Here is a 22,539-nt window from a genome sequence, read left to right as displayed (position 1 = left end):
CACCAGGGAGAGAACGGGTTCTACTAGAGTTAGCATTTTTGAGACCTTGCCGTACACTGAACGTTTTACCACAGCCCCGTGAGTTGAGTCCATTTGACAGACGAGAAGAGTGACTCCCAGGGAAGTTAAGCACTTGCCCAAGAGCAATAGGGAGTTAGGGGTAAAGTGAGGAGCTGAGCCCCAGAAGTCCCGTGCTGGGGTGAATAAGGGAGTGAATGAATGAGTGGGTGAGGGAGAAAAGCAACAAGAGAGGGCATGAAGGAATGAGCGGGCAGAACTGCAGGCCCCTTGGAGAGCCCCTAGTGCAGCGTTCCCATTTTACAGCCAGAAAACTGAGCCCCAGACAGGAGCCGTGCAGAGGAGGCGGAGGCCTCCAGCGATCCAGGGCCTCCTGACACCTGCTCCCGCTCTCTGTTGCAGCCCCGAGCCATGATGAAGACCTTGTCCAGCGGGAACTGCGCGCTCAGCGTGCCTGCCAAGAACTCCTACCGCATGGTGGTGCTGGGCGCCTCGAGAGTGGGCAAGAGCTCCATCGTCTCCCGCTTCCTCAACGGCCGCTTCGAGGACCAGTACACACCCACCATCGAGGACTTCCACCGCAAGGTCTACAACATCCGTGGCGACATGTACCAGCTGGACATCCTGGACACGTCTGGCAACCACCCCTTCCCCGCCATGCGCAGGCTCTCCATCCTCACAGGTGGGTGCCTGGGGTGGGGGTGTGTGCTCGGCACTTTACAGTTTGCAGAGCACTTGTGTATCTGTCGTCTGAGATGAAGTGTTGCTGCTTGGCCAGGCAAATGGTGGAGTTGGGGCCCGGAGTCCATTCTGTCTTCCTGGATCGGTTACTCATGATGCACGTGCTGCCTTCCGGATCAGGAATGCTGCAGAGGTGCACTGGAGACAGTCCTCTCTGGGAAACCCAGGGGCTGCTGCTTCCTCCTGTGGGAGGTGACTCAGCAGAGCTCCGGGGCCTGTGGTCAGTCTGCTGGGCTCAGGTCTCTTGACATCCCAGACCTTTGCCACCTCTCAGAGAGGTAGGGGCAGGACCGGGCAGTGGTCAGCCAAAGGGCAGCCAGGGGCTCTGCCCGTGCTGGGGGCTCGGTAGTAATCACAGTAGCTAACACTTATCAAGAGCCATGTGCCCAGCCTGTTCTTGGAGCTGGGCATGTGCTTATGTAATCCTCACGACCAACCAAGGAGATAGGTTTTTGCCTGCATTTTACAAGTGGGGAGGCTGAGGCCCAGAGAGGTTAAGTTACTCCAGGTGGTAACACAGCTGGTAGATGGCAGTCTGGCTCTCATGCTTTACCACCAAGCTTTCCTGTAGCCTCTTGGTCCTGCTGGGAGGGGGGCAATGGGGAGGGAGAGGGAGACTGTCTGGATTGAGGGAGCAGGGGGAGACTTGGGACTGGGCCATCCTTACATTACTCCAGCACCTCCACGTGGAGCTAAGAGACCCGCGGTCTGCATGGGTCCTGTCGTGGTTCCACTGCTCCCTGGTTTTGTACCCCTGGGCAAGTGGCTTTATCTCTTTGTGCCTCAGTGTTCTCGTCTGTACATTGGCATCACACTGGCACCCATCCCAGAGGTCACTGTGAGAGTGAAATGGTCACTATCTGTAAAGAGCGTGGTGAGCACATAGGAGTGCTCAGTAGCTGTTGGTCCAAAGGTAACCAGCATTTACAGTGTGCCTGCTACGGCCATGCAGGGTCCTTTCCCAGCTGTCCCCTCCCACTGCTGGGCAGTGATGGAGGGAAGGAAGAGTGAGTAACCCTCCAGCCGTCACAAAACAACCCCCCAAATAGAGATACTTCTGCACCGAGAAACTCATGCCATGCCTGCCCCACCCCCACCCCAGCCCAGGCCCTCATTGAGTGTCCCAGGGAAGACACTTCCTCTCCAGGCTGTCCTTGCTGACCTCTGACCCAGATTGCACTTGGACCTCCCCCAGCCCCACCCCGTATTTTGGAGAGGGAGTGTGTGGGTAGGAGCCCTGGGATGACCTGGGTTCCAGTCCTGGCTTCACTGCGTGGTGGTTCAGACGTGTGACCAGAGGTCTGGCTCTCAGTCTCCCCAGCTGCACGCCTGGCATGGCCCTGCTCCTCCCCAGTGCAGCCTCGAGGACTGAAAGGAAGGGCGTGGGGGGTGCTTCCAGCACGTGGTGGGTGTTAGAGGGATGTCAGCTCTCCCTGCCTCGGGGAGGGGACTGGGCGCCCACCATATAAACTAGGCTAATGTCAGAGGGAGGGGAAGGAGAGGTGGGAAGGGACCATGTGCATACTTCCAAAATTAATTATTATCATTTTTTTTTGCTGAGGAAGATTGGCCCTGAGCTAACATCTGTGCCCATCTTCATCTATTTTGTATGTGGGACACTTCCACAGCATGGCTTGATGAGCAGTGTGTAGGTCCGCACCCCGAGATCCGAACCAGCGAACCCTGGGCTGCCGAAGTGGAGTGTGCAAATTTATCCACTACGCCACTGGGCCGGCCCCCCAAAATTAGTTTCTAATTACACAAATAATACACTCACACCTTCCTTTAAACATACAGATGAGGCTATAAAGCCCGCTTGCCCCATGCCCCCAACCCCGGGCTCCTGCCCCGTCCTGGGAGGTGGCCACCCCGTCTGTCTGGTGTGGACTCTCTGGACCCCCCATGAGCACACTGACAGTGGTATTTGTATCCTCATAATAGAGCGTTTTCGTCTGTCTTTCTTAACATGCGCACATCCTTCTGAGCACATCTGTCAGCTGCCTGCTTTCTTCCTTCCCCGACCCCGGGCCTCATTTTCCAGCCTGGTGCTGGTGCACAGGAGATTCTGAGAGCCATCAATTCTGCCGCCAGCTTTCCTTCCAGCTGCCAGCCAGCCGTCTCTGCAGCTTGGCATCGCGGTCTTGCATTTGAATATGTCAAGGCCACCGAGTCCTCAGGGGCCCAGGATTAGCCTATCGGGATAGGGTTTGGCAGCCCGAGCAGAAACAGTTGCCAGGCTGGCACTGCCTTTCTAAACAGCTCACCCTGTCATTCATTCCCCCCCATCCTGTCCATTCATCTGGCTTTGTGAGCACCTACTGTGCGCTGGGCTCTGGGAGGCAAGGAGGGGTGATGAAGTCTCCCTTTGCCCCAGATCTGACTGTTTGGAGCACACCATTGGCCAGACACAGTGCTGAATGTGGCATGTGCTACTATGGGGGACAAATGGCGTGTTCTGGGGGCCCAGAGGAATGGGCAGCTTGCTTCCCCTTTTGAGAACTAGGGCCAGTCACCAACGCCACTGAGCCTTAGTTTCCTTGTCTGTGAAACGGATCTTGACATCTCCCCACAGGTGCTTAAGAGTTTAAGCTAAAGTGTGGAAGGTGCTTTGAGCATGAGGCTATGCTCACTGTAGTAAGATCTGGAAATTGGGTGGGGGCACCAGCCCTCTCTTGCCCTCCCCGCCGCCTCTGCCACCTCTGCAAATTGTCCCTGTTTCAGAGTCAAAGCCCCGTCTTGACAGATGCAGTGAGCTGTAGCAGGGATAGCGTGGGCCTTGGAGGCCAGCGTTCACTTATTCATCCGTGATTTATGCAAGAAGCAGAGAGCACCCACTGTGTGCCTGGCACGAGCTAGGTGAAGACAGAATCGGGTCCAAATCTCGGCCTGGCCACGTCCGAGCTGTGTGATCTTGGGCAGGTTGCTCGCCCTTTCTGAGCCTCAGATTGCTCACCTATAACAGGAGGGTAATGAAGTCTTCCTCTCAGGGGTTTTGGGAGGAGTCAGGGGAAAAAGTGGGCACACAGCCCGTGACCCATGCGGGCGCTCACAGGGGCTCATTCTCATCGTCATTGTTGAGACCTAATATCGCTGAGCATGCCTCGGCCCATTTGTTATCTTGTGAAACCATCAAAATCATCCTGCAAGGCAGGATTTCATCCACATGGGACAGATGGGGAAACTGAGGTTTAGAGAGGTTGTGTGACCCACTCAAGGCCGCGTGGCTACTAAGTGGAGGAGGCAGGACATAAACCTAGCCTGCCTGATGCCAACGCTCTGAGGTCCTCCCATGCGGTAGGTGCTATTCCAGGCCCTGGGGATGTGCATTGAACAAGACACCCAAGACCCCTGCCCTCATGGAAATAGTCTTTATTATTATTCAGACACACTGTGCACAAGTGCACAGCTCACTCACCCGTCTCCAGCCCTGCAGGGGAGTGTAGGGTGAATTAACTGTGTTTGAACCAGGCTGTGCCCCATACTAGCTACGTGACAGGGGATTTAATGCTCTGGGCGTCAGTCTCCTGCTCTGGAAAATGGGAGAATAACGCACCTCTTCCCTAGAGCCACTGGAGGATTAAGTGACGCCATGTGAAGGGCTCAGCGCATCCGTGAACATCAGCTGTCAGGACGATCGGTCAGGCAGAGCGGGCAGTCGAGAGAGTGGGGAGGGGCGGTCCGGAGCCGGCTGTGGACTCACTGCCTGGGTTTCTCTCCCGCAGGCGACGTCTTCATCCTGGTGTTCAGCCTGGATAACCGGGAGTCCTTCGATGAGGTCAAGCGCCTCCAGAAGCAGATCCTGGAGGTCAAGTCCTGCCTGAAGAACAAGACCAAGGAGGCGGCCGAGCTGCCCATGGTCATCTGCGGCAACAAGAACGACCACGGCGAGCTGTGCCGCCAGGTGCCCGCCACGGAGGCTGAGCTGCTGGTGTCGGGCGACGAGAACTGCGCCTACTTCGAGGTTTCGGCCAAGAAGAACACCAACGTGGACGAGATGTTCTATGTGCTCTTCAGCATGGCCAAGCTGCCACACGAGATGAGCCCCGCCCTGCACCGCAAGATCTCCGTGCAGTACGGTGAGGCCTTCCACCCCCGGCCCTTCTGCATGCGCCGCGTCAAGGAGATGGACGCCTATGGCATGGTGTCGCCCTTCGCCCGCCGCCCCAGCGTCAACAGTGACCTCAAGTACATCAAGGCCAAAGTCCTTCGGGAGGGCCAGGCCCGAGAGCGGGACAAATGCACCATCCAGTGAGCGGGAGGGAGGCCAGGCAGTGCCTTACGAGAGGTGGCTCCAGATGCCCACTGCCCGCGTCCTCCCAATGAGACCCCACGGCAGTCGTGTTCAAAGACCTTTGGTGCCAGGCCAGAGGACCCCAGCCTCTAACCTCTGTACATTCTCCTGCCTTCTCTCCACTTCCCTTGGATCCCTCTTCTCCACGGCGGCCCCGCGGTTTCATCTCCTCCATGGGGAGATGGGTCTCTGCGGGGCGGGAGACAAGGTCGGGAGACATCTGGGCTTAGGCAGGGACCCCAGTCTGAGCCTTCCTGTCCTTGGGTTGTAAGAAATGCCGATGCCAGAGGGGCCGTGATTCCTGCATCCAACAGAACCTCCTGGAACAGTCACAGAATAAAAACAATGCCCAGAGCCAGATGGGGGAGGTCGCTGCTGTCCTGGTGTAAGACCCAGCTTAGTTTAGGTGGCAGCTGGGAGACACCCCCCATCCTGAAAATCTTGCCCTCTGACTCAGCTGTTTCTACCCCCACCCCACAAGTTGGCCCCTAGCCATCCCTGACATTGAGCAGGGGCGTTTGTGTGTCTGAAGGGAGGCGGGGCCACGTCTCCTGGACCTCATCCATCTCCTGGACCGCCTCCCTCAGCCTCTCCCAGTTTCCTCTCGTCTGCTGGTTGTGCTTTGTGGTTGCAGCTGTTCTCATGTCGTGTGTAGCGGTAGAGATGGAGATCGTTGTCTTGTGAAAGCCCAGTGACCCCTCGTTCAGATCCACGGCCTCCCCTGGGGACACCTTCCTCCCCACTCCCAGGTGGGGTTCCCGTGGCCTGTCTGCAGCTGGACCGAGCTTCACAGTTTACACTGGCACGGGCGGGGCAGGCAGGCTGGGCTCCTCCTCCTCCTGCCCCCATTTCAGAGGAGGCAGCTGGACTCAGGGGACAGTGACGAGCCCCAGCCCCGGCTCCGCTGAGACTTATGCTGTCCTCCACTGTGCTTGTTCCTCAAGCATTTATTGAGCACCTGCTGGGCGCGGGGCCCGCCGTGTGCTGAGAAACAAAGACGGTGAGCGACGCACTTTATGCCCCCAAGCCCAGGGCCCTCCCTAGCCCTGCCTCTGCCCCTTCACTCACCTGGCCTCTGCCCGTCCCTGCTGTCCACTGCCTTCTGCACACCAGCTGTTGGGAGGCGTGGAGGAACAGCTGAGCACCAGAGCTGAGCCTGGGAGAGGGAGGTGAGAAAAGCTCCCCGTGTCTTTCCCTCGTGCCTGGGATTGGGCTGTGCTGGGCACCAGGCACAGGGATTTGAACCTGTAGACCAAAATCTCTTGTCATCAGCTCTTAAACACATTTTATATCTTAATCTCCTTGAAAATATTGAAGTTTAGGGCTACAAGGAACCTTAGTGTGCATCTAGTGAATATTTCTGAGGCCCAGAGAGGGTAAGTAACTTGCCCCAGATCACACAGCGAGTCTGTGAGTGGCAGAAGCAGGGCCGGGTCTGAGCATTCACACACACCGTGATGTGCCCCCTCTCCTGAGGCTGCCTCAGCCCCTGGGGCCTTCAGAGATTTGAGGCATCTTCTCCTTGCCACTCTCCCTAGATCTGGCTTTGAGGGCTCCTGTGGGTCCTGTGTACGTTGTGCCCAGGTATATACATGTACACACACGTGAACACACAGATATGCACACGCCCCAGCCCCAGCTCTGCACACCTTGCACCCCTGCCCTGGTGCCTGTTGCTCAAGGTAGCCCCCCTGCCCCTGCTTCTGTGTCCCCGCCCGGCCCCAGCCTGAACCCTGGAAGCAGACCAGGTACCTTGGCCAGGACAGGTGTGTGGCCTGGTCTCACCCAGCCACGCCCTCCCTGCCCTGGAGCTCTGTGTACACTACTAATTAAAGTGGGTTTGTTTCTAAGCTGTGTCCTCGACCGTGTGTATTTTCTGTATTTCCAAGAGGAGGTGTGCCCCCTGCCCCAACCAAAGCTGGCCTTTCCCTCCCTGGGTTACACCTGCCTGGTGCCCTCACCCTGTGTGTCAACACTGGGTCTTCAAGGTTCGCTGTGTGGAGGAGGGGGCACCCCAAGATAGGAGGTTGTGCCCCTCTAGGCCCTGGCCCTTCTGGGCCGTCCAGGGGTTATGTGTGCTGAGCTGTCTGTGTCCCTCTGGAGGGGGGGCCAGGTCACACCAGAAAGGCCCCCCACGGACTGTCAGCCCTTTGGGCTCACCATGTGTCGAGTTCTGTGTGGCTCCTGGAGAGCATCGCTTTTTTTCCCCCAGGGGACATTTGGCAATGCCTGGAGACATTTTTGGTTGTTAAGATTTGAGGGGTGGTTCTACTAGCATCTGGTGGGTAGAGGCAAGGGATGCTGCTGAACCCCCTCCAGATCCCAGGAGAGCCCCCACAATGAAGAATGATCTGGCCCAAATGTCGCTAGTGGGCAGCCTCACTTGAACTGTTGACCCTCAGGGTCGGAACACAGCTCACGTCTGTGCATGGCTGATGCAACGCACAACTTTCCAAACAGTATTTAATAAACACTGGAGAAGCAGAGTGTGCCCTCCTGTGAAGTCAGAGGATGTGGGTGGGGACGGCAGGTGGAGGTAGAGGGAGAAGTTCTTGTCCCTGAGCGTCCCTGAACATGCCACCTCGGCCGAGGTCCTCCCTGGGTGGGGGGAGGGGAAGGGAATCAGCGCACACCTGCTGCGTACTTTACACGTCGCATCTGTGCCGTCCTCCTATCTTCCAGCTCCACAAGAAACATGCTCCTCAAGTTCACCCTGTTTTCAGTATCTGTCCAAGATGGCATGGCTGGTGAAGTGCCAGACGGGGGATTCGAAACCAGAGGCTGTCTTAGCTCCATGTGGATGAGGAAGGGGTTTGGCATCTGGGAGATGGAGATGGGTCTGTGCTTCTGATCAGTCAGCAAATGCCACTGAGCATGTAGATGCTAGGCCTGGAGATGGACCAGTTCAGAGATAAGTCCATGCCTGCCAGGAGCTCGTGACCCTCCCAGAGGGAGAAGCCTTTGCATGCACCTTCACAAAACAAGATGAGTCTGGCGATGGTGGAGGCACAACCAGGTGGGGCTGGGGTGCCGGGGAGCTGGGCTCCCCAGCTCCTCCCTCTTCCTACCTGGGAGCCCAGCTCTTTCCTCTGCCTACCTGGGAGCCCGGCCCCTCCCCCTGCCCACGTGGGAGCCCAGCTTTGCCTCCCATCTTTTGTCCACACCAGCCAGAGAAGGTCAGTGTGGGAGGCAAGTCACTCTGATGCTGTCCCAGTCCTGGTTTCCGTTGTCGTGGGATGTGGAGGCGAACACTCCCTTCCGCACTGCAGGCCAGCGCTGCACCATAAGAAGGGCTGACCAGGGAGGCAGCTGGGGGCACCAAAGCAAGCCTTCCGCGAAGTGTCAGAGGTGAGTCCAGGCCCGCCTCTGCCGCCCACTTCCTCCAGGTGGGACTGTGAATAAGTCATGTCTTCTTCCCGGCTTCAGTTTCTTCACCTCTACATGGGAGATGGGGAGGAGGGCAGCTGGACCAGACAACACAAGAATGGCCCCTTGCAGGCCTATGTTCTCTGCAAGAAGGAATTAATATTCCTATTACATAACCCACAGCATTCCGATCGTTACTAAACAGAACACGCTCGCCCCAGCCCCGGCCCCAGCCCCACTCCCTGCATCACACAGACTTGGCCTGGAATGGGGTGAACGAACAAAGGGCGTCGGCAGAGGAGGAAGACTTCTCCGACAAGTCTCTTCTTAGCCTGGGATGGAGGGTGGAATAAGATTGTAGGAATCTTCCTCACGGGGAGACCATTCAGAGACAAGCCCAGGACAGCCAGCTTCATTCCCGACCCCACACAGGGAGCGTTGGGAATCTGATTTCAGAGAATTCTGTGCTGCGAACTCTAAGTACTTGTTCTGTTCCACCTCTCTGAACCTGTCACTTACTCAAAAGAAAAACTAGCCTGCGTCAGGGCTTGGTGGGGGCTGACGGGAGGCCAGCCGGGGCTCAGCGGCAAAGGCTGCTGGAAACGGGGGAAGGGAAAGAGAGCTGATCTCTGTTGAGGACCTACTGTGCACCAAGCAGTGCACTGGGCCTGTTACCTGCATCCTCTCCTCGGATCCTCACGGCAAAGCTATGTGGAAGGATTATGAATCCCTTTTTACATATGAGGGGACTGAGCCTCAGAGAGGTAAAGCCACTTGCCCGAGGTTGCACAGCCAGTAAGTGGCAGAGCTGGGCTAGAATCCACGCCAGATTGCAAAGCAGGTTTTCTCCCCAGAGCTTTCATAACTGAGCCAGCTGAGGGGCTGCTACCTGGAGGGAGAGGCCAGCCAGGTTGTGGTGTGATGTCTGAACATGGGTCAGAGAACTTGGGCGGGTGTGATTCACAGGAGTGAGATGCCCTACCGCTCATAGCAAAAGGCTTGGCCACTGTAACAGGAGAACTTGGCTTCTTTCTCGTGGAAAAGTCCGAGATGAACATCCTGGGCCAAAGGGTGGCTCTGCTCTGCCTGGTCATTCAGGCATCCAGGTTTCAGGCTCCTCCATCTCTAGGACCTTGTCACCACCTGCAAGGTCGAAGCCACCACCACATTCAGGTTCAGCCAGAGGGGTAGGGGAAGAGAGGGCAGAGGATGCGTATCTGCTGTTTTCAGGGCCCCAGACACATCCCTTCCACTCACTTTCCACTGGCAAGACTCAGTCTCATATCTCCCTATGAGAAGGGCTGGCAAGTGTAGTTCCTTGCCAGGTGGCCCCATGCCCAATGGCGACTGGTTACGGGAAAAAGAGGAGGCACAGTCTGGCTGGCCATCTCTCGATCTCCACCCAGTCACCCTCATACATCCGGTCCAGGCTTCAGGACACCATATGCAACCTGACTTCGGCTCAGTAGATGCAATCAGAAAGCAGCTCTGACCTCCCACTGCTTCTTTAAAACAGCCCTGGGCTTTACTTTCCCCTGCCCTTCGATGAAAACTTGGACTGTCCCATGATTTTTCTCACCTCTACCAAAGGCACTTCAGGTGGCAAATGCAGCCTCAATTAAAAATCCTTGGCCTGTGTGACGATCGACATTTCCATCTTCATTCGAAGGAAAGCCTTTCCCTCCTTCCACCAGCTGAGGTCTACTGTGCACACAAAGCTAGAATCAGGGGAAGACAAGAGCTGGCAGATTCTTTTTGTTCACTCTCTGTCTTCCCTTTTAGCTAATTCCAGTTTCTCTCTCCTCCATTCTTGGGAGGTGGGTCTGGTGGTGGAGGGGAAGAGGGCAGCGGAGCAGGGACGTTCTTACCCGCCTGGTACCATGGCATTGCAGTGAGATGGCGTCGTGCTCGGAGCATAGTAGATGTTTAAGGATGACGTTAAAAGCTCAGGGGTAATTCCGTAGATTTTTCAGAGAATCCCTCACTGGGATCACTGGGAATCCCTCACCTGTAGGCGTCTTGATGAAGTTCTATGCATCTCTATTTGGGTTGCTCACTTAGTCCTTCCGCAGCCCCTAGGAACGTTCCGGTACCTGTAGATTCCCTGTGCTGGGGCTTCTTGCCTCTCTTGGATAGGCATCCCCATGGCAGCTTTCTCTCATGGTTGTCCCACATCTGGTCCGTATGAAACTCACATCCTTTGCCCCAGTCATCTCTAAGAGTATAATCTGATCTGAGTTCAGTAAGGATCTTTAGCATCTAACGCAGTCTTCACCCATTAGATTTATCAGGCCGAGGACAAACAGAGGTCCACAGAGCCCTCGGCTACAGGAACATGCGTCAAGCACTCTAGGCTTGAGATTAGGGACAGACACTCTCACAGCACACCATGGCACTTTCCAAAAATTCTCTTTCCCAAGAAATTCTCTTTCTACTTTGACTCTTTTATGTCTTTGACATGGGTGAGAAGTATGAGGGTTTTTGGCCACATACGTTGAAAATTTTGTCTTTGGTTTGGCACCTTGCTTTGGAATCTGAGATCAGTCTCATTAGGGTCTCAGCCAAAATGAAGGAGAGAGAGCCAGGATAGTCTGCCAGGTAGAAGCGGGATGGAGAATGGCACTGAGGGAGAGACCCCAGCCTCATCTAGGAAATGGAACACTGAACAGGAAAGTGAGTCAGAGCCCAGTGTAAGGACTGAACTAACCCAGGATGGATTGAGTTCCCAAAGGATGTGAGTTTCATATGGACCAGATATGGTGGACACATCCCATAATATGGATCTCAACAGGAGAGGTAGAGCATTTTAACTGTTAATAACATAGACGCTGGTCTGAGACAGCCTGGATCCAAATGTGAGCTCTGCTATTTGCAGGTTGAATGTCCTTAGGCAAATTACTTTTTGTAGCAGTCAGCTATTGCTGCAATAATGCTGTGTAACAAACCACTCCCAAATTCAGGGGCTCGCAGCAAGCATTTCTTCTTATGCTTACCAGACTCCAGGTCAATTCCAGTTTGAGTGGTCTAGGCTGGACATTGCTACTCTTGACTTCAATACTGATCCTGTCTTTATCTAAAATTTTGATATTTTGTTCATTGTGGATGTCTTATTCTGTTTCAGCTGCTATAACAAAAATACCATAAAGTGGGTATTAACAACATGCTCATATGACAACATAAGCTGGCTTACATAAAAAACAGAAATTTATTTCTCAGAGTTCTGGAGGCTGGAAAGTCCAAGAACAAGGTACCAGCAGATTCGATGTCTGGTGACGGCCCACTTCCTGGTTCATAGATGGCCATCTTCTTGCTGTGTCCTCACATGTTGGAAGGGACAAGGGAGCTCTCTGGGGTCTCTTTTGTAAGGGCAATAATCCCATTCATGAGGGCTTCACCCCCACAACCTAATCACCTCCCAAAGGCCCCCTCCTAATACCATCACACTGGGGGTTAGGATTCAACATATGAATTTGGGGGGACACAAACATTCAGTCTATAGCAGGGGATTTTTTGCATTACCTTTTTTTTTTTTTTTTTTGCTGAGGAAGACTGGCCCTGAGCTAACATCTGTGCCCATCTTCCTCTTCTTTATATGTGGGACACCACCACAGCACGGCTTGACAAGCAGTGCACAGGTCCATGCTCAGGATCTGAACTTGCAAAGCCTGGGCTGCAGAAGCGGAGCACATGAACTTCACCACTACACCACTGGGCCAGCTCTGCATTACTTTTTATCTTTAAAATATTACACAAAAGTATTATTTAGCTTGATTCCTGAGTTTTTTGGCATCTCCTTAAATTTTTGCCCTAGAGGCAATTACTACACTCGCTTCACCCTGGTCTTGGCCCTGGCTCCAGGCTAGGTATGGATTGGGTTCTGGTCTGTTCCACGGGTTTGTTCTGGGAACCCCACAGGCTGGAGAGCCTGCAGCTGCCCAGGGTACTCACCTCTCATGATGAATCATTGGAACACAAAAGGGTGGGCGGAGACACGAGATGCCTCCTGAGACCTCGGCCCAGGTCTGTCTGTCACTTCTGCCACATTTCGTTGGCCAAAGCAAGTCACCCAGCCAGCCCACAATCCATGGGGTTGGCAAAATACACTCTGTCCACTTTAGGGGAAGGTACCGTGGGCTCACACGGCAAAGGGCTTGCATGGACGTTCTAACGTAGGAAAGGCGTGAGGATTGTGAACGTGGCAATCTAACACTCCCAGCTTCTCTGTGACTCAGTTTCTTCTTTTGTAAGACAGGGATAATAACACTGCCATCTCGTTGGAGTGCAATGAGGATTAAATGAATTAATACTTGTAAAATGCTTAGAACGGTGCCTGGCATATAATAAGTGCAGCCCTAGTTGTTTCTGTGTCAGCGAGACCCACTGCGGGCCCACTGGGGGGCACGCTCCCGATGTGGCCCTGCCCTTCAGCATCTGCTCGGGCCATGCGCCTCTTAGGAGCCCACCTTGGATGCATCAGCTCTCTGCACCTCCGTGTCTTCATCCTGAATCTCAGTGAGGACCACACGAGAAGGGGCACGTGAAAACACTCGGCAATTTGTAACACAGGCGCAAACCTCGATCATTTGACACGTGTTCATTGCAGGGTTTTAAGCCAAGGTGCCCAAATTCTTTGACACACCTCCGTCTGAGAGGTGGGGTCTATGTCCTCTCAATCTGGACAAGTTTCTGACTGCTTCAACCAACAGAGCGTGCTGGAGTGACGCTATGTGCCTTCCAAGGCCAGCTCAGAAAATGCCATGTGGCTCTGCCTGGTTTTCTTGGAACGTTCTCTTGCTCTCGGGGTGCTCCCTCCCAGAACCCAGCCGCTGTGCTGAGAAGCCCGATCCATGTGGAGAGGCCACGTGCGGGTGCTCTGGGCACGGTCCTAGCTGAGTCTGCTCCAGAGGCCAGACATGTGCGTGCAGGAGCCTCCAGGTGGCCCCAGCTCTGGGGCCATTCGAGTCTGCTGGACATAATGAAGCAGAGACAAGCCATTCCCACTGTGCTCTGCCCGAACTCCTGACCACAGGAGCCGAGAGCAGACTAAAGTAGTCACTGTCTTACGCCACTAAATATGGAGTGGTTTGTTAGGCAGCAAGACATAGTTAAAACATTCACCAAACCCCTCTTCACTCTCCGGGTCTCAGGGCACAGAAATGAATCAGACGCTGTCACCTGCTATGATAGGGGCTCAGAGCAGGGGCCCCTCACCCAGCCTGAGTGAGCTTCTGGACTGACCTCTCCAGGGGAGATGGCGATGGAGTTGAAGCTAACGGATGAATAAAAGCTAACCAGGAGAACCAGGGAGCAGCTTTCCAGACGGAGTGTGCAAGGGACTTGAGCTCAGTGTAGCTCTGGAGTGCAGAGGGCAAAAGCCTGCTATTCTTTGAAATGCCCTAAATACCCAGCTGCCACTGGGCCTTTGTATGTGCAGTTATCTCTGCCTGGAATGTGCTTCCTCTACAGACCCCACTGGCTCACTTGGTCACTTCATTGATCTCTCTGCTCCAATGTCACCTACTCAAAGAAGCTTTTCCTGACCTCTCTACTTAAGATCCCCACCCCCTGCCCCCCATCCATCACTCTTCATCCCCTTTCCTTGCCTTATCTTTCCTGATAGCATTTGTTACCACTTGACTCTTGGTAACATGTTCGTTTATTGTAGGTCTCTTCCACTAGAATGTGAACCACACAGACTAAGGCACAGTCCTCCCAGCGAGGCATAGTTCCTGTCACACAGTTGGTATATCAGGAGTGATGAATGAATGAAGAGAAAGGCATAATCAGTGACACCGTTTGGAAGCCCACACTGGCTGCAGGGAATGGGTTGGAGGGCCAGGACAGCAGACAAGGAGAGCAGGTAAGAGGGGTGCAGTGGCCCGGGTGGAACTGAGGGACTGAGACGTGGTGTGGGGATGGTGAGGAGAGGGCAGCTTCCAGGGGGTGGAACTGAAGACCGGGGATCCGCCGGGCGTGGGGTGTTGATTGGAGGGAGAGTCAGGACTGGCAGTGGGGCAGCTGAGTGGTCAGCAGTGCCAGTCACCAAAATGGGGCTCCAGGAGGAGAGGGTGCTGGTGGGAAGGCCATGTGTGGTGGGAAACGGGAGGGGGAAGACGAGCTGAGTTTGAGTTGTGCAGAGTTTGAGGCGCCCGTGGGACCTTCAGGTGCAACTGAGCAGCAGGATCCCGGATGTGAGCCACTGAAGCTTAGGAGAGAAGCCCGGCCTCGAGCGATAGATCCGAGGCTCCTGCCAGCCGTGGGGAGAATGTCGACTACGCAGACCAGGCAGTAAGAAGAGGACCCAGGGGAACACTACAGTTTAGGAAAAGACAGAGAGTGGAGGATGGAGAGGGAAGAAAGGAGAGGTGGGCGGAAAGCCGGTGTGGGGCCGTGGAAGCCAGAGAACGGGACGATTTGAGAAGGCGTAGGTGGGTCCCGCTGCCAGACACGGCCAAGAAGGGCTGAAGAGCGTCCGAGGGACGCCGGAAGACGCCCAACCCGGGCACAGACCGCGTGTGAGGAGGCGGCGCGCCGTGCAAATGGCGAGGGTAACTCTTTCTCTTCCTTTTTCATTTTTCAATGAGCACGGCTGTAATATGGTGCAAAACCAGAGGGGCTGAGGGGTTCTGGAAGGATTGTTGTGAGTATTATCATCATTTTTTGAGATGGAGACGCTTGAACTCACTGAAATGCTCTTGAGAAAGTTCTAGAAAAGGAGGATGATGGGGCCAGCCTGGTGGCGTAGTGGTTAAGAGCGTGCGCTCCACTGCAGTGGCCCAGGGTTTGCACGCAGGTTCCGATCCCAGGCGCACACCTATGCGCCACTTGTCAGGCCGTGCTCTGGCGGCGTCCCATATAAAGCAGAGGAGGATGGGCACAGATGTTAGCCCAGGGCCAGTCTTCCTCAGCAAAAAAAGGAGGATAGGCATCGGATGTTAGCTCAGGGCTAATCCTCCTCACAAAAAAAAAAAAAAAGGAGGATGACACAGGAGAGATGGAAGGGATGATTGCTGGAGGGGGGTCTCTGACAACGTGGGAAGGGTGGGGATCCAGGGCACAGGCGGACGCATTGGCTTCAATCAAGAGAGAGGATGACCTCCGAGGGCTGGGCAGAGAGGTGAGCAGAGCCTGCGATGGGGGTGATGGGGCCTGGGGCCGAGGGGAGCTGCGGGGCAGTCTTTGTCCTGCCCTCCAGAGCAACTGGCGTCCTGATGTGCTGCCTGCTGGGGACGGAAGCCTGTCCCAAGAGAGAAGTTCTCAGCTCCCTAATGTTTTTACAAGAAATTAAACCTGAAGTAGAAAAGCCTGAATCAATTTTATCCAAAATGAGCAAATGAGCAGAGATGATGGCTGCAGTCCAGGAGGGTGGGAGCAGAGTTCCCAGAGACAGCTGAAAGGCAGGAGCCCCTGTGACACTGAATATGCACCAGCCCAGGCCCCGGCGCTAGGGGCTGGGGACAGACGGATGCGGTTCTCAGGGACAGGGGACAGACAGGAACGGTAATTCCGGGAAGTAATTGCTGACACGGGTGGGCAAGGTTTCTCAGAGGAGATAACAATTTTAGCTGCTTCTGAAGGATTTATAGAATTTTACCTGGAGGTGGAGAATTATATTATTCTACTGAATATAAGTGTAATTATACTTAATATGAAAGTTCTTAGCTCAGTGCCTACGATATCGTAAGCTCTTGATATAGACGAGCCATTAAAATATTATTACTAATAAGTTTCATGCATTTATAGGTTTGACTCCACCCAACTCGCCCCAGTTTTTTTCTGATGCTTACAGTTACTGAGGTCCCTTAACGTGCACAAGAAGTAAGATGAGAGATCTTTAAGAATCCCCCACTGGGAAGCACGGTCTCCAGCCTAAACTCTCTCTCTGAAGAGGAGCAAAGTGAAAGCAACATCTTAAGCTTCTGTCTGGGCGGTTTAGTGACTGTGGAGTCGGGACTAAAGCGGTTTCTGCGGTTATTAGCGTGTCATCTCTCACTTGAGCTGTTCTCCACGCTGGCGCAGGGGCTTCAGAGCCCGGTGGGGAATCCCTTTTCCTGGTTTCCACTGAGACAGCATATGGTGCGCTCGCCCGGAGCCCCAGATCTAAGCCGGGCCTGAATTCAACTCTCCACTCTTTAATCCACTCCTCGCTTCTGCTTTTCAGACTAAAAGCCAGTGTCTCAGATGTCTCCGTCTTTCTTTCCATGATTAGCTTGAGCAATTGGAATTCTTTTGAGGCCATTTTCCTGAAAGAAGCAGTGTTTATTCCTGGGTAGCCAGGCAGGCTCTTTCACTAGCTCAGTTCCAGGCTGACATTTTTGCCTCATCAAAAATATAAACTCTGACAAGCCATGGGCCTTTGGGTCACTGGAAATGAGCCCAAACTTCGTGCTAAACCTTTGAATGTCAAGGACTTTTGGGCTTTCCAATCTCCCTTCCCTCTCCTGAATACAGCGTTTAAGCCACCTAATGTTTCACACTGCCTAACACACATGCACACACACATGAGCACACAGGCACACGAGCACGCACACATACACAAGCACACAAATGCACATACAATGCACACGTAGTGCATGCATGCACACACAGGCATATGTGTTTGCTCATGTACACGTGAGCACACACATGCACATACGCACACCACAAGGCACATGTGGCACACACAGGCTCACATGCATGCTTGCACACACAGACACTTGTACTCACTCACATAAGCAGACATTCATGCATGTGGCACACAGGCATGCAAACATCTACCACCGCTCATGCATGCATAAACACAATGGCACAACACCACACACAGAAACACATACAATTATAACCATGCACGAAAGCACACACACAGACACACAAATGCTTGCACACACAACATGCATGCACGGATACACCCTCATATACATGCACTCATGCACACACAACATGCATGCATACAAGGCACACACTTGCACATGCACACATGCACACACACACATGTACAGGCACACCCTTACATGCAAAGCACGCACACGCACACACATGCATGGGCACAGCAGGCACAGGCATGCACAACACTCTGCCAAGAACAAGTGAGGAGGAGGAAGAGAAGGAGGGTAGACACATCATTCTTTTCCCTCTAGTTCAAATGACTTGTCTTCCTTGGCACCAACTTTTGTTTTGATACCTTTTGTTATTTTTTTAGATGACAAAGACATGGGACTGCAACCAAATTCCCAAGTTTTACAGATGGGAGATACAATTTCTAGCGATGACTGCTTGAACAAAATGACACATCAGAAGAAGAGCTTGGAGACCCCTTGGAGCATTTGTTATATCTGCAGCAGTCCCGGTCCCCCCGCGAGGAGGCAACACAGCGGAGGGAGAGACACGGGGCTAGAAGCCTTGCTCTTGCTTCTAGCAGCTCATCCCCTCTTTTGCTGTGTGCACTTGGTTAATTTGCTCCCCATCTCTGGTCCTTCCAGCTTCGACATTTGAAGGTTTGAGTATCCCCGTATAACAGATGGAGAGGAGCGTGGCTGAGAAAAGTTAAAAGAACTTTCCTAGGGTCACGTAACTAGAACTCAAGTGTTGCAGCTTCTATCCCAGGGTCGTTACTAGCAGGCTTCCCAAATTTGAACATGCATGCAAATCACCTGGGGGTCTTGTTAAAATGCAGCTTCTGAGTCAGTAGGTCTGGGGTGGCCCTGAGATTCTTTCTAACAAGCTACCAGGTGACGCCGATGCTGCTGGCCCGTGATGACACCTTTACTAGAAAGGCCTCACTCTTCCACACTTTTTTTTTTTTTTTGGTGAGGAAGATTGGCCTTGAGCTAACATCTGTTGCCAGTCTTCCTCTTTTTGCTTTGAGGAGGACTGTCCCCGAGCTAACATCTGTGCCCATCTTCCTCTGCTGTATATGTGGGATGCCGCCACAGCATGGCTCCACCAATGACTGTATGTCTGCGCCTGGGATCCAAACCCACGAACTCTGGGCCTCTGAAGCGAAGCACATGAAATTAACCACTATGCCACCAGGCTGGCCCCTCTTCCACACTTTTTTAAAAGGTAGCGGTCCCCCCAGGTGCCACCGCCTTTCCCAGCCAGCTCCTCATGCCACCCCCACCTCTGGAGCTGTGGGGTGTCAGAGGGATGGAGAAGATCTGCATTGTGCCGGCCTCGGAGCTCCTTACCACCTGGGAGGCCCAGGGCAAGTCTCTCCTCCTCTTGGAGCCTCAGTTTCCCCATCTGTATGGAGAAGGGGGTGCACTTGTTCTCAGCCCTGGCTGCACTTCAGCTCTGCAGAGCTCTTACCATGTACCCTGGCGTGGGTGCCACTCTCAAAGATTGTATGTAATTGGACAGGGGTGAGGCCCAGATGTGGGTGTTTTTTTGTGTTTTTGTTTTTGTTTTTTTGGTGAGGAAGATTAGCCCTGAGCTAACATCCATTGCCAATCCTCCTCTTTTTGCTGAGGAAGACTGACCCTGAGCTAACATCTGTGCCCATCTTCCTCTACTTTATATGTGGGACACCTGCCACAGCATGGCTTGACAAGCGCTGCATAGGTCTGTGCCAGGGATCCGAACCTGCCAAACCTGGGCCGCCGAAGCGGAGCGTGTGAACTTAACCGATACACCACAGGGCCGGCCCCTGGAGGTGGGTGTTTTTAAAAAGCTGCCCCTGTGGTTCTAACGGACGCCAGGGTTGAGAACCACAGGTCTGGTGCTCACTAAAGGTGAGCCCAGCGCCGATTGTCTGTGTGGGTCCAACGGCCGGGTCTGCACACTGACCCCACATGGTCAGACGCAGGGCTTGGGAACAGATCAGCAAAGCCTCAGGGGGATTTCAGCCCAACTGTTAGACAAGGTCACAGTTGGGAAATGGGAAGAGCTCTTGAAAGGATGCTCAGGATAACGACCCTGGCTTCGAGTTAAACTTTCTTTTCTTCTGACTGGCACATGATGCACGGTTTAATTAAAGACTCAACCCCACACGTCAATCACCCACAGCCCTGCCCCACCAACGCACCTTCCCACGAGAGGGCTGGAAACAGCACCTCTGGGTGTGCAAGGCAGGGGGTAGGACTGGTCCAAGGCTGCTGCTGCGCACCAGGAGTTAACCTGACGTCCTGGCCAGACAGGGGGCCCAATTAGCTAGAGCCCCCTTGGCCGCCTCACAGCAGAGCCCCAGATGGAGCCGTGAAAAGGCTTCCTTGAAGCCAGCCGCTGGTACAGCTGTAGAGTCCTGTGGTTTCCATAGTAACCTGTCTCTTTCTTAGAGCTGACAATGGGCTCTATCACCAGGGGGATGCTTTTGGGGTTGGAGAAGCCCAGCCCGGAGTGGGTCAGCCAGGCCTGTCTGATCTCGGCTCCATGATGCCTGCTGGTGGCTCAGGGCACATTCTTGCAGCAAAGGATGGAGATGTCAGGTGGGCAGCAGCCCCGTCCCGTCGGCCCCCCAGAGGATGGGAAAGCAGTCATTAGGATAAGGACAGTAAGTGGTTACCCCTCCACAGTCACTGGCAGTGTAGGGTGGTGGCCCGGCACCGGATGCCGGAGCCAGACTCCCTGGGGTTCAAATCCTGGCTCTGCCACCAAGGAACTGGGTAACTGTGCAAGTTACTTGATAGCTCTGTGCCTCAGTCTCCCCATCTGTGAAGTGGGGATAATAATACCATCCTTTTCATGGGCCTCTTCTGAGGATTACGTGAGTTGATTAAAGGAAGACCTTACAACAGTATCTGGCACATCATAGCCCCTGGGTTTTCTCCCACTATTTTTAGCCCCATTGTCCTAGACAGTGAGACAGTCTCCAGTGTCCAGGTTAGCAGGGCTCTGCCAGGGCCCCAGTCTCCCCACCGGCCAGGACAGTGGTTCTGAGGCTTGGCCTGGGGGACTTTTAATTATCCTGATGTCCAGCGCACCCCAGATCTACACCAGAAGCTCTGAGAGTGGGACTCAGGCATCAGCTTTTTGGAAAACTCTACAGATAGTGCTGATGCTGAGCCAAAGTTGAGAACCAATAGAAATCTGGAACATTTACCCCTGCAAGTTTACTCAGCTTGAGTCCTGAGTCCCCGGGGGAACTCCTGAAGTCAGAATGGAATTCGGGGATGGGAGGAAGGGATGGAAGCTAATATTCGCACAGTCATAGGCACCCTCTGCTCATTCACTCATTCCACACAAGCACTTAAGCTCCCACACTGAGTCTGTGCTGCGCATACAGCCAGGAATACAGTGCATACAGGTGGGCCCCTGCCCTTGCGGTGCTTACCGACATGTGGGGAGGCAGACATGTATCTACTTATTACACAAACACACCTGTGATTACAGACGATGGTGAGGGCCGTGACGTGTGGTCAGGGAAGGCTTCCCATTAGAATTGAGAGCTGAAGGTTACAGCGGCCGGCCCAGTGGTGCAAGCGGTTAAGTGAGCGCGCTCCGCTGTGGCAGCCCAGGGTTGAGCGGTTCGGATCCCAGTCGCGCACCAATGCACTGCTTGGCAAGCCATGCTGTGGCGGCGTCCCATATAAAGTGGAGGAAGATGGGCACAGATGTTAGCCCAGGGCCAGTCTTCCTCAGCAAAAAAAGAGGAGGATTGGCAGATGTTAGCTCAGGGCCGAGCTTCCTCACAAAAAAAAAAAAAAAAAGAAGAGAGCTGAAGGTTACAGAGAAGTTAGCAAGTCGAAGCGGGGCATATTCCAAGTGGAAAAATCCAACACGTGCCACAGGTCCGGTGGGCGGATGGAACATGGCACGTACAAGAAACCGGAGGACAGCGGTGTGGTTAAAGCTGGGAGAGGGAGGGCAAGTAGGATGAAGGAGACACTGCATGCTGGGCAGGGGCCGGTGCAGGCCAGCTGGGGCTGTGCGCCTTCATCCTGGCAATGCGAGGCCACTAATAGGTCTTAGGCAAAGGATGACATGATCGGATTTGCAATTTAAAAAGATCCAGTCTGGGGAGCAGACTGTCAACCTCACAACGGCGCTGTCAGCTAAGTCAATTAGATGAACAATGAACTGGAGGCCTAGGAGGCCGAGTCACCTGTCAGGGTCACGAGACTGGCAAGTGACAGAGGCCGGACTCCAGCCCAGGTCTTCACACTCAAGTCTGGGATCTTTCCACTCCCCCGCCCCCCACTGCTCCCCCTTCTGTCCTTCACAGCCCTTTCATCCCCACAATCTCATTAGAACTCCAAACTCCCCATGAGACCAGCCTGTTAACCCACGTTGGATGACATTGTTTCCCAAAGCCACGGTGAGGGTGAGTCTTCATTCTTTGGGGATCGATCTGATTTTGAGAAGCAGCCAAAGCCAGCAGCAGCCACATTGGGCAGGATAAGGTGGGTGATTATATGAGCCATCTATTGCTGTGTAACAAATTACCCCAAAACTTAGGGGCTTAAAACAACAATAAACATTTATTATCTCACACAGTCTCTGTGGGTCAGGAATCCGGGAGCAGCTTAGCTGGGTGGTTCTGGCTCAGAGTCTCTCATGAGGTTGTAATCAAGATGTTGCCAGGGCTGCCGTCATCTGAAGGCTGGACTGGGGCTGGAGGCTTCACTTCCTAGATGGCTCCCTCATGTAGCTGACAGTTGACGCTGGCCGTTGCCTGGAGGCCCCAGTCCTTGCCATGTGGGCCTCTTCAAGGCTGCTTGAGCATCCTTACAACATGGCAGCCAGCTTGTCCCAGAGTGAGCCATCCAAGAGAGAGCAAGGAAGAAGCCACAATATTGTTTATGACTCACCTCAGAGGTCACATACATCATTTCTGCAATATCCTGTGGGTCATTCAGTGTGGAAAGAGACTACATAACAGGTGAATACCAGGAGGCAAGGATCATCGGAGGCCCTGTTGGAGGCTGCTACCATGGTGACCCTCTTGGGGATGTGGTTTGGGTTCTAAAACTACAGAGACTGGTTTCTTGGGCATCGACACAAACTATTTCATCTTTTTCTTGTGGAGGACTCAGAGTGTCACTCAGGAAATCAAGCAGTCACTTTTGATTCAGTTCAGATCCACCAGCATTGATTGGGCACCTACTGTATGCCGACCCACATTTGGTACCTCGTCTCATCCTCACAGCCCTGCTTGCAGTAGGCATTTTGATTTCCCCTTTTTCACAAATGGGTCTGAGGCCCAGTGG

At 53.8% G+C, this 22,539-nt stretch overlaps 1 protein-coding gene across 1 annotated transcript; it reads left to right on the top strand.

Annotated features, from left to right (window-relative positions):
* Positions 1-414: 414 nt before the first annotated feature.
* RASD2 (RASD family member 2) lies at positions 415-5,197 on the top strand. The gene is made up of 2 exons (XM_058568824.1): positions 415-700; positions 4,482-5,197. The coding sequence occupies exons 1-2, from the start codon at positions 430-432 to the stop codon at positions 5,009-5,011; spliced, it is 801 nt and encodes a 266-aa protein (XP_058424807.1). The 5' UTR covers positions 415-429; the 3' UTR covers positions 5,012-5,197.
* Positions 5,198-22,539: the final 17,342 nt, after the last annotated feature.

Source organism: Diceros bicornis, chromosome 25 (assembly GCF_020826845.1).
Source record: "Diceros bicornis minor isolate mBicDic1 chromosome 25, mDicBic1.mat.cur, whole genome shotgun sequence".
In the NCBI taxonomy this organism is placed as follows: domain Eukaryota; kingdom Metazoa; phylum Chordata; class Mammalia; order Perissodactyla; family Rhinocerotidae; genus Diceros; species Diceros bicornis.
The sequence above is the reverse complement of the archived record's forward strand: the minus strand, read 5'-3'. Positions and strand labels throughout refer to the sequence as shown.